Source organism: Ochotona curzoniae, unplaced genomic scaffold (genome assembly GCF_017591425.1).
Source record: "Ochotona curzoniae isolate NIBS_2020 unplaced genomic scaffold, NIBS_Ocur_1.0 scaffold_3835, whole genome shotgun sequence".
Taxonomy (NCBI): Eukaryota; Metazoa; Chordata; class Mammalia; order Lagomorpha; family Ochotonidae; genus Ochotona; species Ochotona curzoniae.
The window spans coordinates 2,278,870-2,297,744 of NW_024467114.1; the positions used below are offsets into that span (position 1 = coordinate 2,278,870).

At 51.8% G+C, this 18,875-nt stretch overlaps 1 protein-coding gene across 1 annotated transcript in view; it reads right to left on the reverse strand.

Moving 5' to 3' along the window:
- The window catches only part of ABCA13 (ATP binding cassette subfamily A member 13), a 210,510-nt gene that overhangs the window by 168,088 nt on the left and 23,547 nt on the right, over positions 1–18,875 (reverse strand). The window contains 11 exon segments of the mRNA XM_040964495.1: positions 212–1,930; positions 1,932–2,006; positions 4,476–4,516; positions 4,856–5,204; positions 5,206–5,643; positions 5,645–5,993; positions 6,118–6,741; positions 6,744–7,951; positions 10,994–11,157; positions 13,764–13,789; positions 16,601–16,746. Of these exon segments, the coding sequence (XP_040820429.1) occupies positions 212–1,930; positions 1,932–2,006; positions 4,476–4,516; positions 4,856–5,204; positions 5,206–5,643; positions 5,645–5,993; positions 6,118–6,741; positions 6,744–7,951; positions 10,994–11,157; positions 13,764–13,789; positions 16,601–16,746 (5,139 nt within the window).

The window sequence follows — 18,875 nt, forward strand, 5'->3', positions numbered from 1 at the left end:
AAAAAAATTGAGTGAATTTGAACCACATTAGAAAGACAAACAGCATGTGAAATAGTGAGGGGAAAAGAGCGTGGGGTGAAATTACTCCGTGGGGCAGTCAGCTCTGAGGTAGCAGCTGACGGCAGGCAGCACTCCTAACCCCAATCAGGGCACTTCCGTTCCATTCTGCACTTCCTGTTTACCAAGGAGGAACAACTCAGCATCCCGTTACCTGTGCTCCACCAGGTGGCCTTCTTGCCAGTGCTCAATCCACGCGATCAGACTCCTCAGGGACATCTCAAAACACACTGGCTGGAAGCCGGAAGGAAACCCAGTTCTCTCTCTCCCAGGCCTCTCTTCCTCTGAGCTGACCTGCTCAGTGGTTGAGGTAGTGAGACCCACAAGCCCTTCCCGGAGCCATGTCCGTACGGAGCTCACCCAGCCAAAACCATGCAGGAGCAGCCCCAGCCTCGGGAGCCCGGCTCCACCCAACACACTCCAGATGGCTTTTTCAACCTGGTGAGCTATGTTCTGAACCGGGGATGCATTGAAAAGCAACCCTTCATTCAAAGCGCCTCTATAATCACTTTTAATGCTGCCCGAGGCCTCTACAAATGTTGCCAAGGTTTTCACAAGATTATCCGGACGCTGAGCAAATGTCAGCAACAAATTAAAAACATTCCAGTCGTCCTTCTGTAAGCTGTCCCAAAGAGTTTCTAAGATGAGGACGCTTGCCATTTTCAAATGAGTGCTTCTTTCGGTACTATTTTGTGATAACACCTTATACAAAATGAGGATGGCTTCCTGCATTCTGCTCCACTGTGCGTCCTGGGTGGACGTGGAGCAAGGGCGCAAGCAGTCCCTCCAGCCGGTGAGGTTGTTTCCAGGAGCTAAGCCACTCGGGCTTTCTTCCCACAAGGTGAAAGACTTCATAAAAGACAGTTGAGTTCCACTGCCAAATGCCACCAGGAGACGCTCCACATCGCCAACACTGACATTCACAGATGTAATTAATGCAGCAATTTCTTCCAAAATACTAGCAGAGTCCTCAGACCGGTTTATATATGAGAGCAAGCCAGAGGACGGGCTGGGAACGTCAGAGTCTTTTGAAATACTGGGTTGAATTCCAACCATGCTGAAGGTCAAGTTAAGGAAGGGCCTCCACAAGCCAGTGACCGCTGTCAGGACAGAGCGGTCTGCTTTCTTTAGAGCTATTACATCCGTCATGCAATCCTGCACGCCTTGCTGCATGATGGAATAGAGGGTGCCAGAGAATTCCACGGCATCCTTGGCCCTAGAGGGAAAGTGAGTCTGGAAAAGCCCAGCTCTCTTCCCCGAAATTTCCTTGGCGAGCGTAAGAAGCCTCACGGTGGAGTCCACAGACGTGGCCAGGCCTCTGAGGTCAGCACTGCTGGACAGCTGGGTCAGAGCCCAGGACGCTTCCAGCAGGGGTTCCCAGACATGGCTGTCTGCACCAGTTGCTGCTACAACACCACGCAGCCACCTCGTGATGGCTAAGGCTGCCCTGCTTCTCAGAAAGAATGAACAGTTCATGAAGGAGAGCAAATCAGTGAGGCCAGCAAGGCTCCCCGGCTGGAGCCCAGGACCTGAGCCGTGCAAGTCGCGAAGGGGAAAGCCTAAAAGAGCAGCCATCAGCACTGTCATGTCTGCGGGACCCTGTCTCACAAGGTCAAGGGCTGACCTAAGACTGTGGCTGAGTCCAGACTGGTCCCTAGAGCTGTTCACAGGGAAAAGCAACAACATCACCTCTGTGACAAAGTCCAGACTACGCTCAGTCTCATGGGTCCTGGAGGCTGCCTTTAGAAGGGCATGACAGAAGGCTCTCCTGAGCTCTGCTTCCCGATGGCCACCAAAATAAACCCCTGCGTCATCCGGCACAGATGAGTGTCCGGTGAGATTAGGTAGGGCCTCCCGGGAACAGGAAAACACTCATCACTCTGTCTTCTGTCGCAGCTGGAAGCCAATCCAGCGTCAGGATTTTGACAATCTTATCTTTGGGAACAAAACTGTAAGTACATATGCATACAAAGTGTAAATGTAGCTTAATTTCATATTTGATACAATAACAATGGAAAGATTAAAATACAGCTATTTCTATGAGCTTGGTTTATAATAGCATCTGGGGAGGGTAGTACTGAATGGAAGAGGACATAAAACAGTTCCAAACGCGATTTCATATTTTGTTCCCAAATGATGAAGAACAGAGGAATTTCACAGACAATTCTTTGACTTTAACAACTTAAAAAGTCACATACTTCTGCTTTTAGAAAAGCAAGGGAGATGACTGCGAAGACACCGGTCAAGTCTGTACAGTGATAGTCTCCTGAGTTTTCGAAGTGCTAGCAGATCCTTAGACCCCAGGATGGCTTCGAGACGAGACACCGGGTCACACGGAACTGCGGCCCAGAGCGCCCTTTCGCTGTGCTTCCCCTCTGAGCAGCGGATCAGAAGCTCCCGTTTGAGAAAAGCAGCCCGGAAGGGACTGTGCGCCACGACCATGGCTTCTCCCAGCCACTCAGTCAAGCAGGGGCTTTGCAGGTGTGAAGTCCCTGATTAGTTAACTTTACATCAGTCAGAGGGACACCTTTCACTCCCCGGGTGGGCCTGCTGCCATCAGCTGGAAGCCTCCCCAGAGGGCTCGGACTTCTTAGCCTAGAGGCCCTGACAGCAGCTGGGTCTGAAAACCTCCCCTGCACACTCCGTCCTGTCCATTAGCGGCACACCATGAGCCTCTTAGCGCCTGTCCATGGCAGTCCTGCCTGCAGCTAACCTGTCCTGCTCACTTCAGACTTGCCTCCCCAGCCCATTCCTCACATTACATCCTAGTCACGGCTCTGGGTCCACAACTGAGCCTTCAGGACTTGCACTGGCAAGCTCCAAAAGACGTCTTACAAGCTGTGCCAAAAAGGAGCATGTGATGCTAAATTTTAATGTTTCTGAATACAAACATCAAGATAGATTAATCAGAATGAAAATATTTAAACCCTTCCTTTATGATTAGACAGGTAATTTCAAAATTCAAATTATAACCACACTGTGCATATACATCTGTTATAACTAATTTTACTTCCATATAAGATAAAATTTTCCAATTGGTTTCATAATCCAAATCATAGGAGAAATAATAACCAACAAAGACCGCGCCCATTTTCTAGGCACTCGGCAGTAATCAGCACTGCCGCTTTACCCAGGACAGACTCAGCCTGGAGCTCCAAGGCGTCGCCCACAGCTGTATACTCCGGCAGGACGGCTGAGATCTTCCACAGTCGCACATCCTGTACAAAGCAGAACATGACTCACCTCACTCCTGTGACTGCACCATGGAGGACAGCTTCCCGCACGAGAGGAGCCTCTGGGCTCTGGGGATCCTCCCTCAGGAGAAAGGAAAAGAATGTTCTCAAAAGATGCCCCATCAGACCCACTGGGCCTCTCCCCTGCCCTCCACGCTCAAGGTCCAAGGTAAGCTTAATAACACTCCTTATTTGAGGGTCAGCGCCACTTGGATGTGAGGCTGCTACTGGAGATCTCCCAGCCAAGCTATCGGCTGGATTAGTTAGAAGGCTTTCAAGAAACAGCTGAACAGAGAGGGTAGCACGTTGTCCTTCATTTAAATGAGTAAGAATGCAACCATCAAAAATACTTTCTCGAGAAGTGTTTGTTTTTTGTTTTGTTTTTAAAGATTTATTTTATTTTTATTGGAAAGGCAGATACAGAGAGGAGAGACAGAGAGGAAGATCTTCTGTCCCATGATTCACTCCCCAAGTGAGCGCAACGGGAGCCTCTTCCGAGTCTCCCACGCGGGTGCAGGGTCCCAGAGCCTTGGGCCGTCCTCAACTGCTTTCCCGGGCCACAGGCAGGAGCTGGATGGGAAGCAGGGCCTACCGGGATTAAAACCGGCACCCACATGGGATCCCAGACGTGCAAGGCGAAGACCTTAACCACTGCGCCACCACGCCGGGCCCGAGAAGTGTTTGTTAAACAGCTCAGGAATGTAGAGGCATCTTGTATCAGTACAGCCGTGTCATCGGCTAAATTGTCATTGCTCATGCTGTCATACAGTGCTTGAATCATTCTGGAGCAACCTTCACAAAGCCAGCTTCTCGCCACTAACAGAAACTCTTCAGCAGAGTCTAACGCCTTCCGTCCAGAGGACGTCTGTGTGTCGTGACTCAGGTTGAGGATCTTGTTTGAACTAGCTAACTTGCTTTCGCCTGAACTAAGTTTTTCAAAGTGAACACTTTTTAACTTTTCTGTGATTTGCAAAGCAACTTCTTTTATAGGATCGCCAGGACAAAGTTCAGAGATGGGGTCATTACTTCGATTTCCATGAGGTGGAAAAAATGGTAATCCCTTATGCCGGAATTCTTGCGTGTTTTTCACAGTGGAACGTGAACATGGAAGCCTTCTGATGGCTCCAGAAGAATGGAATTCCAGTCCATGAACTGATGAACTACACAGACCACTTTCCTACTTACCCCATCTGGGAGCTTTCTTTTGCACACTGCGATACCTTATCCTGGGAAGACAGCTGGAGGCGGTCAAGCGCACGGACCTTTGCTATAGAAGGAAGAAGACCTGAGCCCAAGACCGTCACAGGCCTCCAACACAGGGTTCTGCTGGAATCCAGAAGCTGTGTGATTCCAGCACCAAAGCACAGGAAGGCATGTTAAAGCCTCTGAAATAGCTCTTGGCTTTTCTGATGCAAATTCAATTATGTCTGAAAGAGCTGTTATCACAGCAGCCAAGTCCTTCTTGGTGATGTTCCAAACGCTTATGCCATGTAGCAGTGTGAAATTGTGGACATCCTTGAGGGCTTCTGGGAGGGTTTTCCAGCAACGCCCTGCAGGAGCCTCACTGCGTGCCGAATGGCACAGCCCACATCCATTGCCAGGAGCCTCACTGTGTGCCGAATGGCACAGCCCACATCCATCGCCAGGAGCCTCACTGCGTGCCAAATGGCACAGCCCACATCCATCACCACGTTCACCTCGTCTTTAGGGGAGCAAGCACGGCAGCTGCAGCACTTGATTAACGTTCCAAGATGGGAATTCCCTACAAACTTCTCCACCAGGCCCACAAGCAAGTCAAGCCCTGAGCTGCCACACACTAACCTACTGACATGCTGAAAGAAAGTCACAAGCTTCACATCAGTTTGTTCAAGCTGGCCTACGGCAGGGGCTGTGTCTGCTTTCCTGAGAGCGTATGAGACAAGCAACTTTCCCCCAAACTTGAACATGGAGTGTATTCTGTAGGATACTATTTTGCACAGCAGGTACCAAGGAGCCAAACACATCCTTCACCAGTTGAATACCAAGACCCACAGCTTCTGACATTTCATGTGGAACTGCTCTTGATGAATGCCGCAGGCTGTGAGCCTGGCTGAGGACAAGGTACTGGACTAAGCAATAAATGGACTGCTCTAAGCTCTTCACATCCCTTTCCTCTGGACTGGTGGCAAACGTTCTAAAAACCTTCTCAGCTTTAGCAGAGGAGTTACTTTCATGGAAGTTAGAAGAAATATCTTTCACAAGTTTCTGACTGTCCTTCCCCAGCGCCATTATATGCAGCCAAATATTTTGAAACTGGGTGGGAATTCCATCTGACATTTCCAGGGGTCTCAGAGTTAATCCAGCAAAGTGTTTAAATCATTCTTACTTGGTTTGCGGAATCATTTAGGAAAGCTAACATAATCTCAAATTTGGGAACCCTCTCTTTTTCCGAGACTGCAGCAAGTATAATATTTAGACAATCAGCTACATCTTTCAAGTAAATGTTTAAACAACTTGTATTTGGACCATTCGATGAACAAGGTGGTTTCTTTAGCACCCACTTCGCAATGTGCAGGGTGGAGTTCATCTTGTCTTTCATCTCTCTGAAACTCCCCCAGATTCTGTGAAGATGGTTTGGTGAGAAGCTTGAACTCTTCCTCGGGGACAGATGGTTTAGGACGCCTGGCCATGCCATGCATCCTTGCAGCCATGCATCCTTGCAGTCTGCCAATGGTATTCTCAGAAGAAAATGTAGAATTTAACAGAACGCACAAGGTCCTCTGTGAAGTGTTTTTGTGTAGTAAACCATATAAGATCAACTTAGCAGCAGCCTTTAAAACATGAGCACAAGAAAACAGAATGGGGTCGTGTGACACATTTCTAAGAAATAGTATTGTTTCTCTTAGCTCAGGGATGATGCTTTCCAAGCTTGCCCAGTAATGTGTGAGGTTATTTGAAGTAAAATAGCTTACAGGATCTAAATTTCTACCTGTCGCTTCTGAGGCATTTCTTGAGTCACGGGGAACTCCAAGCAGAGAATGCCAGAGCTTTGTGCTGAATGGAAATGGCCTCAGCTGGTGCAGTACGGTTTCCATGGCGACAATGGACCTCTCCACTCGATCCAAGGAAAGTGATTTTGCTATTACTAACACATCACCTAATGCCATCCAGGGATCCTCGAGGTCCCAGAAGGCATACCAGTCATGGCCGCCACCTGCTTCACTTACATTTTTCAACAAACTTCATATAAGTCTAACAGCATGGTGGGTGGGAAGCGGTCCCTGGCAGCTTTTAGAAATGTTAATATCCTTTTCCAACTCATCCAAAAGCTGAGTGAGACCAACATGAAGGGAAGTGAAGACATTTGTGCCAAGCTTCTGTATTTCAGATAAGCTTCCCCAGATGTCAGTCCACATCTGAAACCACGACACAGTACGGTGAATAGCCATAAACTCATTCAATTCACCACCTTCGAGAGCGCCAAAAAGCTTTGTGAGCATGGAAGAATAAATGGAGACCCTTTGTCTATTGAATCATTTGAGGAGGAAATGTGTTTATTTTTCAAGAGAAGGCACTCATCACCCCACAAAGACTTCAGTGATCCATTGAAGAACTGGCTCATATACTGAAATAAAGAATTACGAACACCTTCATCCACCCTGAGCAGCTGCCTGAGGCCTGTCAGGGTAGCATGGATCACCATCAATTCATGGCCCTCTGTCAACTTCAAAGATTCAGCTTCAAGCTCCAGGAAGTTAAAAATTGAAAGCAGTTTTTGACATAAAGGTACATCAGAAATCCCTTCAAGAACCCCTACTGCCTCAGATAGAAACACAAATGCCTTGCTGATGTTTTGAAAATCAAATTGCTTTACAATATCCAAGAGGTGTTTGGAGGTTTGTACAAGGAAAGTTAGTAAAGATTGTCTGTTCCGAATGCTCAGGAATTCATAAATGTATTGATAAAATGAAGAATAAAGTTGCAGGAGTAAAGTTGAATCCTTGTTCTTGAAGACATTGATTATGTGAGTCACAACATTGTCAACTCCTTGTCTCTGGGTTTCCGGAAGAGTTGCGAACAGGTCAGACACGTTCTTCATCACAGTGACCTCGTCCAGGGCTTCTGAGACCTGTGCCTGTCCCAGAAAACCAGATTCCCAGAGACTACGGAGCACAGCCTCACTCAAACGTGTCAGACCCGCACTCGTGGCTGCTGCATCGGGCCAATCCTAACGGAACAACTGGGCAAAGTCAAACCCTTCACTAAGGATCTTATCATTTTCTGGAAAAGGAAAATTCAGAAGTGTGCATAAGACATCCAACTCAGCTCTTTCTTCTTTTGAAACACCATAGAGCCATGATTCTGGCAGCTTGGGATTCATCCCAGGAAGCAGTAATTCCATGAATCTCAAAAGATTTCCTGATTCCTCACTTATCCAGTTACTTTCAAGAGTTCTTATTCTTTCTATCGCGTCTTTGTCAAATTCCAAAGGTTTCTGAACATCAGTATCAAATGATTCTGTCCCTGAACTTATTAAATGGTTCAGCCACACAATACTTATATTTAGAATATTCTCAAAGGAGGATGGGAGCTGATAGAACGAGGACACACTGGATGAGTCAGTACAAATAGGCAGCAGTATGCTCTCCAAAACTTCCAGGAATATCAAAGTCCACGTGCACCTCCTCAATGGCAGACAACTTCCTTCTCATTATTAAAAGGTGCTTTGTGAAGTTGAATGCCTTATAATAATAACAGAATTGGTTTAGTGTCAGAAAGAAACCAGCTTAAGTCATCAAACTCTCAAGATGATATTTATAGTAAAACTTAAATAAAACATTTACAAGACAGAACTTAGCTCAACAGAAATTAGCTCAATGTGAAGACTTGGCAGTGTTTTAGAAAACCACAGTTTAGCGGCCCGTGTTTAGCCTGAAGTATTTTCTCCATGATAGTGTTGGCATAAATGTTGCTCGGGATACCTGCCTCCCATGTTGGGGTCTCCAGGATTCAGGCCTACTGCACCTTCCTGCTGATGTGCATGACTGGAGGAGCAGGTGACCGCCCACAGACTTTGAATCCCTAGACCCATGTTGGATTTGCCTTGGCTTCTGTGGGCTGTCTGGCTCTCTCCCTTAAAAAGAAAGTTTCAGGAACCAGCTTGGTAGCATGCTTGATGGGGCCACCACCTGCCAGACCAGCATGCCACACAGATACCTGTTCAAGTCTGAGATACTCCATTTCTGGCCCAACTCCTTGCTAGCATGCCTAGCAAAGCAACTAAGAACAGTCCAAGAGTTCAGTCCCTGCACCCGCATGGAAAACTGGAAGAAGCTCCTGGCTCCAGCCCGGCCCAGCTTTCGCCATTTTGGCTATTTGGGGTATAAACCAGAAGACAGAAGATCTGCATGTCTCTCTCACACACGTTGTTTCTCAAAAAGTAAATTAAGTCCTTGCACAAGGGACTAAGCCTAAGAAGTCAGTCTCTCTCTCAAGACCCCAAGAACTCTGTCTACCCTCCTTTCGGCCCCCAAGCTGACCTCAGGGAAGGTCTGGATACACTGTGGTGTCATCTCATGTGCAGAGCAGGCCTCTCTGTCCTGCCGGGCATCCACACAGCCAGCTGGGTACACACACTGCCATGTCAGAACAGCAGTGGACCCTCTGCCATGCTGGGCATCCACACAGCCAGCCGGGTACACACACTGCCATGTCAGAACAGCAGTGGACCCTCTGCCATGCTGGGCATCCACACAGCCAGCCGGGTACACACACTGCCATGTCAGAACAGCAGTGGACCCTCTGCCATGCTGGGCATCCACACAGCCAGCCGGGCACACACACTGCCATCTCAGAACAGCAGTGGACCCTCTGCCATGCTGGGCATCCACACAGCCAGCTGGTACACACACTGCCATCTCAGAACAGCAGTGGATCCTCAGCGTGGCCACCTCTAGCTCAGGAAGCCCATCACGCACGTTAGCCTGCCCGAGCTCTCACAACCCAGCCCACCACCATCTTATCCTCTGGCTCTGCTTTTACCCAGTATTCAATCAGTGGATCGCATACTGTTCCAAAGGAGAAGAGGCTTGTGGGAACGGGGTTTCCAGGGTGTTAATTTAACTTTTAGAGATCAGAAAACATGTTCAGCTAGAGTGGAATATGAAGTATCCTCTAAAAGCTCATGAAAAGCAAGTATTAGGGGAAAAGTAGGGATTGCAAAGATTTGGGGCACTGAAATCAACTTTTGTTTCACTCAATTCAAGTTGTTGAAGTGCCGTGGTATATGTACACCATAGCAGCCTGGAGCCCAAACAGCCATGAGTTATACTTTCAATCAGATTCCCTTCCTGCCAGCCTGTCACTGAGAACGATCCCTCCCAGCATCCTCATGTGCTGAAGGGCATCCAGACATCACAAGATAAGCATCCAACCCCAGCAGCACCTGAGAACACCCTCTGGGGAAGCTGACACCCATGCCACAGAAGCCACATGTCAAAAGCACACATTAGCTGACACTGAGGAAACTCAACAGCTGCCACCAATATCTGATCTCAAAGTGTGCCTCTTTCAGAGTGTCCCACAGCCGACAGCCAGGGCTGGGCACGGGTTCCCACAGCCGACAGCCAGGGCTGGACACGGGTTCCCACAGCCGACAGCCAGGGCTGGACACGGGTGTCTGACAGCCAATAGGCCAGGGCTGGGATCAGGCACAGGCGTGCCACAGCCAACAGGCTGGGACCAGATGCAGGCGAGCCACAGCCGACAGGCCAGAGCTGGGCACGGGTGTCCAATAGCCGACAGGCTGGGACCGGGTGCAGGCATGCCAAAGCTGACAGGCCGGGGCTGAGTGCGAGGACAGAAGGGTCCCCTGGGGAAGTGCAGAAGCCCAAGGGTACACCAAGCTACCAACTCTCACTTTTGCATTCCTATACTAATAGCCACGTCTTCCTAACAACCTGGAAAGCCACGCTGCAATTCTTAATTTTCTGCTGCTCAGATGAATCGAGCAGGATGTGGCAGTTTAGGGAGGCTCCTTCCCTGGCCCCACCCTCAGCTTCATCTGTACCCCAGGGGCCTCAGTGTACCTGAGGGGGCTCTCCTGCCATCACAACTATCAACAGCCACCCCTGCCAGCCTGAGTTCCTGCAGCACCCACAGCTCCCCCAGGCACCCTGGGCCTGGGGATGTACACTGCAGGGGCAAGACCTGCCAGAGACGGAGGGCCTGGACGAGGAACCCAGGCAGGCTCTGGGGTGGGAGGCCAGAGGGAAAGGAGACTGACAGATTGACACTGTGGCCACGGCTCCTCAGGCCCAGGGGCATCACCCTGAGCACGGGGAAGAAAGTAGGAGGCGCTCAAAGAAGCAGGGCCTGGGATGGCAGCTCCTCCTGGGCCTGGGATGGCAGCTCCTCCTGGCTCAGCCTGAGGACAACGTCAGTGGGACAGGTGAAACACATAATAGCTGAAATTACAAGATTTAAACCTCTGCTGAGAAAGCATCACATTCACACAAGCATTTTGTGCCAGAACATTCAGCTGCAAAACCAGCCACGTGAATTGAGCCACGCGACCCCACAGGTAGACCCCTCCTCAAGGGGTGACGTCATATGAGAGACTTTTTCCTGAATTGCACAGCTACTCATTGACAACTATTGTCTCATTTAAAAATGAGAAGAAATGACCAACATCCCCGCTAGCCACACTGTGCTTTCTCACTCACTCCAGAACGGCGTGGAGAAAGTGCACTGCAGAGCCCAGGCCGTCTCCCTGCTGGACCAGGTCTGGGCGCAGTCCCGACAGTGAGAGCAGGAAGTCCCAGAAGTGAGGCTGCCGCTGCAGGGCTTCCAGCGCAGACAGCAGCTCCTCCGTCTTGTTGAGATTCATCTGGGAGGGAGAGAAGCAGATTTCCTCTTTGGCTGTATTGAGACAGAAACGAGCCGGCAAGGGTAACAGGATGCAGATGCACAGAACCTCAGGAACCTCACAGTGCAGGACAAGACATAGCGCCTCTCTTGGGCTGTTCTACGCTTCTTGTTTTAGAAATATGAACCGAAGGGACAGGAGGCAAAGGAGACCCTTTGTGGCAAACTGCACCATTTTCTTGGATCTGTGAAGCTGCACTGGCTTCGAGGCCGGCTTACAATGCAGTTGTCCGGTCTTCATAGGGAAGGGCTAAGAAAAAACACTCAAGGAAATATGAACAAACCCGCGAACCCCTCTTGTGACTGCATCTTCCCGAAGCTTCGGCTGGGCCCTGGCCTGTACTGTAAACCACAATACTCGTCTTCCTCCACTGTCGCACTCGGCTCCTGCACCCCAGGACCTGCAGCAGCCAGGGTGCAGTGTACAGAGGCTCAGCTGGAGGCAAAGACATGGAGATTGCAACTAAAGGGATGTGTGACCCGACTTCAGGGAACCAGAACCTACAGACCAGTCTCTCTTCCCCACATTGTGAGTAAATAAAGAATAATACTCGAGGGAAAGAAGTGAAGCTGTTTGTCCCACTTGGGAGACATGGAGACACTTCCTCCCCCAGGCGGAAGTGCAGGGAGAGAGGAAACAAAACAATGCTTAAACCCTATAGCAGCTGCTTTCAAAACTAGCCAAGCATTGATGCTCTACAGTCAGGACAGCACAGGAAGCTGGGAAGGGGCCCCAATGGTCAGCATCTGCATGCTGCTGGTCATCTACCACGTGACTCCACGCTGAGAACGACCATGTGGGAGAGAGCTCCGTGGAGCCCAGCGACTCACTGAGCCCCCTCCCCAACATCTCCTGCTGAACCCCACTTCCCTGCTCCTCCTTGTCATCCTATCACTAAAGCTCAGCTCAGCAAGTTGCGTCACAGAAACTACGCCATGTGACCTCAAGGTGGGAGTTTAAATAGATTATATACAAGTGCTCCTCAGAGCGCAGCTGTACCTAAGGGCTGTTCCCTCTGCCTCCCACACCACAGGCAGGAAGCCAGCTCCCGGAGCCACTCCTGCCAGTGCCGGGACTGTGGCTCCACACACACCCAGCACCACCTTTCTGCACAGTACCCGACATAGCTCCACTTCCTCCCTGTGGTCCACAACAGCTTCAAGCGTTTGCTGTTACAGCAGCTCCTCTCATCCAAGTTTCCCACCGGCTGCAATCCCCTTTCCCAGGATCCGAGTCTCAGGTCTCAGCCTTCCATGCTAGCCACCCAATGTCGTATCTTGCTGTTCAGCAGCCAACACCCTCTACCCTCTAGTTCCCCACCTGAGGATTCCAGGCCCCATGGACCCCTACGCCACACCCCTAGCCACCCTCCCTCATCCCTGTCACTCTCACAGCCCAAGCCACCGGTGGCCGCCCTCCCCTTGAATACCCACTCACATCTCTCATACCTGGTCATTCACTCCCTGGCACAAAACTCTGGCCTGGTTCTGTTCAGCTTTGTCTAATCCATGGCCCAACCACACAGCACTGGAAACAGCCATGGGAGAACCCTGCAGTCTGGTCTCCCTCACCAAGGCCATGAGCGCATGCTTCGGGTGGGCAGCACACGGGCGTCTTCACCCTAACACACACGTGTTCGCTGGACTGCCAGAAGGGATGGTGTCGAATCACGTGCTTAAACTGATGCAGGCAACCGCAGTGTCTCCAGGGACAGAATCGCATGGGATCCCTGTCACCAGGATCTGCTCATTGCACACCTCATCGGAGCACAGGGGCCTTCAGAAAGTCCACGGCAAGATGGACTTCAAAGATTCTGATTCAGTCATGGGAAATCCTGCCTTGTTCTTGCTCAAGCTCTTCAAGACGCTGCCTTGGCAGGACCTGTGTTCCTCTCGGCCTGACTTAGGAGAGAGCTCCGCGTTCAGAGGGCTGCCCAGTCACGTCTGCCATTCTACTTTGCTACTGTGGTTACGTCACGGTATGCTGTCCTCGCTGTCCACTCCAGTTGCTGGGCAGTCCTTACTCTTTCACCTTTCCTCCAACAATTTATTACCATTTCTAACTATCTAGATCCTTCTAGAAGTAGGCAGATGCAGACACCTGTGCCACTGCCATCACACACACTGGAAGCATCCAGACAGCCATGCCCAGTGCCGCCACGGGAGCAGTGTGCCCTCGCAGGGTCATATCAACCTTTGCTGCTCCAGGCCTGGTGGGATGCTGAGCAGCACCGACTCACACAAGACAGGAAGTGGCCCCATTCTCTCCCAGGTGGATGACCACCCTGTGTCCAGACACGACAAGGGCCCCTGGGGACAAGCCTCTGTGCCAGAGACAGACCTCAGGCCTCACTCGAGGCCCAGGGGCCTTTGCACATCCTACAAAACAACAGCCCAGATCTCCATCAACAGGTCAGCTCTCCCCTTCTGCTCTTCTCAGACCTGGAGTCCGGTGTGAAAGGGTCCTGGCCCTGCCCTTCTGTCACCACGTCAGGAGTGAGGAGGGGGCTGCATCGTGAGCGTCGCGCGCTCAGCCACATACTTCCCTAGACAGAGCCGCACACTTACCATCAGAAAGCTGGCGCCGTGAGAACCTACAGGAGAGAAGATTGGGGACACATCAGCTCACTCATCACCCTGAAGCAGGCACTGCTGCCTGCTCAAGTGTTCAAGGCAATGAACTAGCACAGAGTCCTAGAAGCACAGCTGGGAGAACACGCTGAAGAGCCCCCGCTCCTGGCCGTCACCGTGGCTGTCCCCGTGGCTGTCCCCCGCCTCCTGGCTGTCCCCGTGGCTGTCCCCCTGACTCCTGGCTGTCCCCGTGGCTGTCCCCCCGCCTCCTGGCTGTCCCCATGGCTGTCCCCCCGCCTCCTGGCTGTCCCCGTGGCTGTCCCCCCCTCCTGACTGCCCCCGTGGCTGTCCCCCCGCCTCCTGGCCGTCCCCGTGGCTGTCCCCCGCCTCCTGGCTGTCCCCCCGACTCGTGGCTGTCCCCCTGACTCCTGACTGCCCCCGTGGCTGTCCCCCCGCCTCCTGGCTGTTCCCGTGGCTGTCCCCCTGACTCCTGGCCATCCCCGTGGCTGTCCCCCCCTCCTGGCTGTCCCTGTGGCTGTCCCCCCGCCTCCTGGCCGTCCCCGTGGCTATCCCCCTGACTCCTGGCTGTCCCCCTCTCACGGATGCTAAGTAGCTAACTGCTAGGCCAAACGGCAGGACTGACCAGCGATCCCCACTTCCACCAGGCTTTGTGAGCACTCTAGACAGGATGGAGAGACAGATGGGAAGATAAGAGGAAGGGAACACGGGTGAGATATTGATTTTTTTTTTTCAGATTATTCTTGAACCACAAGTACCACAGGAGATGACTCCAATAACAGAAAGTCAAAAATAAAGCGGAGGGCCCGGTGTGATGGCCCAGTGGTTAAATCCTCACCTTTCTGGGCCAGGAGGGCCCGGTGTAATGGCTCAGTGGTTAAATCCTCACCTTTCTGGGCCAGGATTCCGTATGGGCACCAGTTCCTGTCCCGGCAGCTCCACTTCCCTTCCAGCCCCCTGCTTGTGGCCTGCACCCAAGTGGGAGGCCTGGAAGAGCCCCTGGCTCCTGGCTTCAGATCAGCTCAGCTCTGGCCTTTGTGCCTTTGGGAGAATGAACCAGCAGGTGGAAGATGTTTCTCTCTGTGTCTCTCCTTGTCTCTATAAATCTCATCTGCCTTTCCAATTAAAAATAAATAAATCTTTTAAAAAATAAATGAAGTGGAAACTCTCAAAACACACAGTTGTGGGGCAGAATTTGAGGCAGCTGTTAAGCCACACACATCCCCCATCAGTGTCTGCTCCCAGTGCCTCCTGCCACTGTACCCAGGGAGGCAGCAGGGGACGGCTCCCCACGGGCCTGACCAGATGGGCTCCAGGACCTTCCTGCCACTGTACCCAGGGAGGCAGCCGGGGACAGCTCCAGGACCCCAACTTCAGCCTTGCCTGGTGCAGCTGCTGCAAGCACTTGAGGAGTGAACTCCTAGGTGAGAGTGCCAGGACTGTCCCTTGGTCCAGCTTAGCTGGTGCTTAGCTGGTATGTGCAGGGTAGGGGTGTGCCCACCGTGTCCTGCCCTGCCTGAGAGGTGAGGGTTTCTGTTAGGAACAGAACCCCAGGCGCCTTCTGAAGGAGCCCAGCTCCACTTCTCAGACACCTCACTCCATTTTCTCAGAAACACCACAAAAAGGAAAAGTGACAAAGAAAAATCTGAGATTCTTGCTGCGGGTTGCCAAATTTATCCGACAGATGACATCCAGGTAACCTTGAATTTCAGGTAAAATACAAATGGCTTTTTGCTATGTGTACAAAACATTTGGACACGGTAGGTTTTTAAAACGCTCGTTGTGTGCTAGTACTGAAGGGCTGGGGAGGGCCAAGAAAAGGTAGAGTCTCCGTGGCCCCATTGGGGGCTTTGTCAGCAACACGACCCCGAGACAGAGGACAGGCAGTGACTGCCCTTCTCCAAAGTGCCAGCTTTTCCCCTGGGAGCTGTGCTCTGAGCACAGCATCCATTCTAACCTGGTAATGAGTTGACATCTCCTATAACGTGGGTGTTTTCCTAAACAGAAATGACTCCTCTGGAGAGTAATCCACCCCAGCAACCCAGAGGACATGCAGCGAAAGCAGCCTGGTCCGAGTCCACTCCTGCCCTAGACAGGACGCCAATGCTGCTAACATGGAAGGACGACCCGTGCACACAGGCAGGGCCAGGACCCCGAGTACAGCAGGAGGATGTGTGGGGAGGACAGGGGCAGGTTTTGAAAACAGCCTGACATGGAAGCGAGACTAGCAATGGAAGCAAAGGGGACAAGCAGGTGGAGGCTGCAGGTGCAGGCCATGCCGGGAGCGCCTGCGGGAGAGGAGGGAACCCCGCGTCCACATCTGTCCGCAGGTGCAGGCCATGTCGGGAGTGCCTGCGGGAGAGGAGGGAACCCCGCGCCCACGCCTGTCTGCAGGTGCAGGCCATGTCGGGAGTGCCTGCGGGAGAGGAGGGAACCCCGCGTCCACATCTGTCCGCAGGTGCAGGCCATGTCGGGAGCGCCTGCGGGAGAGGACGGAACCCCATGTCCACATCTGTCCGCAGGTGCAGGCCATGCCGGGAGTGCCTGCGGGAGAGGAGGGAACCCCGCGCCCACGCCTGTCCGCAGGTGCAGGCCATGCCGGGAGTGCCTGCGGGAGAGGAGGGAACCCCGTGCCCACACCTGTCTGCAGGTGCAGGCCATGCCGGGAGTGCCTGCGGGAGAGGAGGGAACCCCGCGCCCACGCCTGTCCGCAGGTGCTGCCTTCACCCGCCAGAGGGCGCTGCCCCCTATGACGCACATGGACAGCCCATCATCTGGCCTGGGTCCAGCAGGTAATCCCGACATTATGAGATACTTGCCTGAGGTCTTGGATTTTTCTAGCCAGAGTTTGTGTAAGCGTTTTGCTTTGTCCGTGGTTTCATAAATTTCCTCAGCCAAGTCTTGTATCTCCTTCAAGAAGGTCAGATTGCTAAGCTTTTCATGGTCAGCCTTAGTTTGGGACCTGGACAATGTAAAATACAGAGCATCAGTACTCCCAAGTGCAGCTCTTCCACAGGACAATGGCTCCACCACATCACCAAGGTGCTTGGCACATGATGCCAGACTGCAACTCAGCAGGCACCAGCTGCACGGCATCTACCACCAAGTCTGAGAGCCTGTGTTACGCAGCCTCACCCTGCACAGAAACCACCACTCAAGACAGGAATGCTGTCCTCTGTTACATCTGCAAAGCCCACTCGAGTCTCATGTTTGGTGACCGTTCATGTACACAACACGCACAGCACACACCCTATCCAAGGCTGAGAGTGAAGGAATCAGAGTTGTCTGAACGCAGCCTGGACCCACCAGGCAGGGCAGGCTCCGAGAGGCCACGCTGAGTGATGGGTGAAATGGTCTGGCAGCTTCAAGGACGGGGGAGCACACAGGTGCACGGCAGAAGGCGTGGAGGAGGTCAGCCCGCCAGCGGACGCTGTCAGGGACACAGGGCCAGGGAGGCTCTGGGAGGAGGTCGGCCCACCAGCGGACGCTATCGGGGTCACAGGGCCAGGGAGGCACTGGGAGGAGGTCGGCCCACCAGCGGACGCTATCGGGGTCACAGGGCCAGGGAGGCTGGCTGGCTGGGAAAGCCCCTGTCAGGCAGGACTGCTTGCACCAGAGTGGCCAGCTCTGACTCAGCCCTAACAAACCCTCTCTCCATACTCAGTTGGTGTAACCCATCATGAGAAGTCATATGATCATCTAAACAGATGGAGAAAAAGTACTCAGCAGAATCCAACATCTATGCAGGATTTAAAAAAAAAAAAACACTTCCTGAAAACAAGCAATTAAAGGAAACTTTCTCAAATTGATCAAGAACATCTATAAGAACGTACAGCTAACGTCCCGTTTAACAGAGAGAAGCCCGCGGCTCCCCACTGTTGTGGCCCAGACCACAGCCAGGCTGTCCCCCTTTCTCATCCTTGACCGTCTGTGGCTGCAGCCCTGGGTAATGCAACAAGGGGAGGAAGCAAGTAAGGTGTGCAGGCCGGGCAGCGAGAGGTAGCGTCTGTTCACCAACCACATGAGAACAGGATTGTGCAAACAAAAGCAACAAAAACCAACTCAGGGAATGACTCAGTGACTGCAGCAACACGGCCAGGCACAGGCTCTTGCACAGGCCCACTGCTTCCCCACCCAGCAGCGAGCCCGTGCACTCCAAGCTCCCAAGAGGCCTCTGGCTGCCAGGCGAAGACAGAGTCCAGCGGACTGCGGGTAAAGGGAGACTTGGGGGTGAGGGAGAGGACGATGCCAGACCCACTTGGGGAGTGACTCCGATGCGTCAGTGGGCAGCTTGTTCACTGTGCCCAGCCCTTCTGCATGTCTGTGTGTGTGGGTACATTTGTGTGTGTGTATGTGGGAGTGTGTTTATGTGTACGTGTGTGTATGTGGGTATATGTGTGTCTGTGTGTATATGTGTGTGTGTACACTGTGTGTGTGTATGTGGGAGTGTGTTTATGTGTACGTGTGTGTATGTGGGTATATGTGTGTCTGTGTGTATGTGTGTGTGTACATTTGTGTGTGGGGGGGACTGTGTATATGTGTACGTGTGTGTATGTGGGTATATGTGTGTCTGTGTGTATATGTGTGTGTGTACACTGTGTGTGTATGTGGGAGTGTGTTTATGTGTACGTGTGTGTATGTGGGTATATGTGTGTCTGTGTGTATGTGTACATTTGTGTGGGGGGGGGACTGTGTATATGTGTACGTGTGTGTATGTGGGTATATGTGTGTCTGTGTGTATATGTGTGTGTGTACACTGTGTGTGTGTATGTGGGAGTGTGTTTATGTGTACGTGTGTGTATGTGGGTATATGTGTGTCTGTGTGTATATGTGTGTGTGTACACTGTGTGTGTGTATGTGGGAGTGTGTTTATGTGTACGTGTGTGTATGTGGGTATATGTGTGTCTGTGTGTATATGTGTGTGTGTATACTGTGTGTGTATGTGGGAGTGTGTTTATGTGTATATGTGTGTGTGGGTACATTTGTGTGTGTGTGTGGGACTGTGTATATGTGTACGTGTGTGTATGTATCTGTGTGCATGTGTATGTGGCTGTATTGTAATCCGTGCGTATACATTTGTGGGTGTGTATA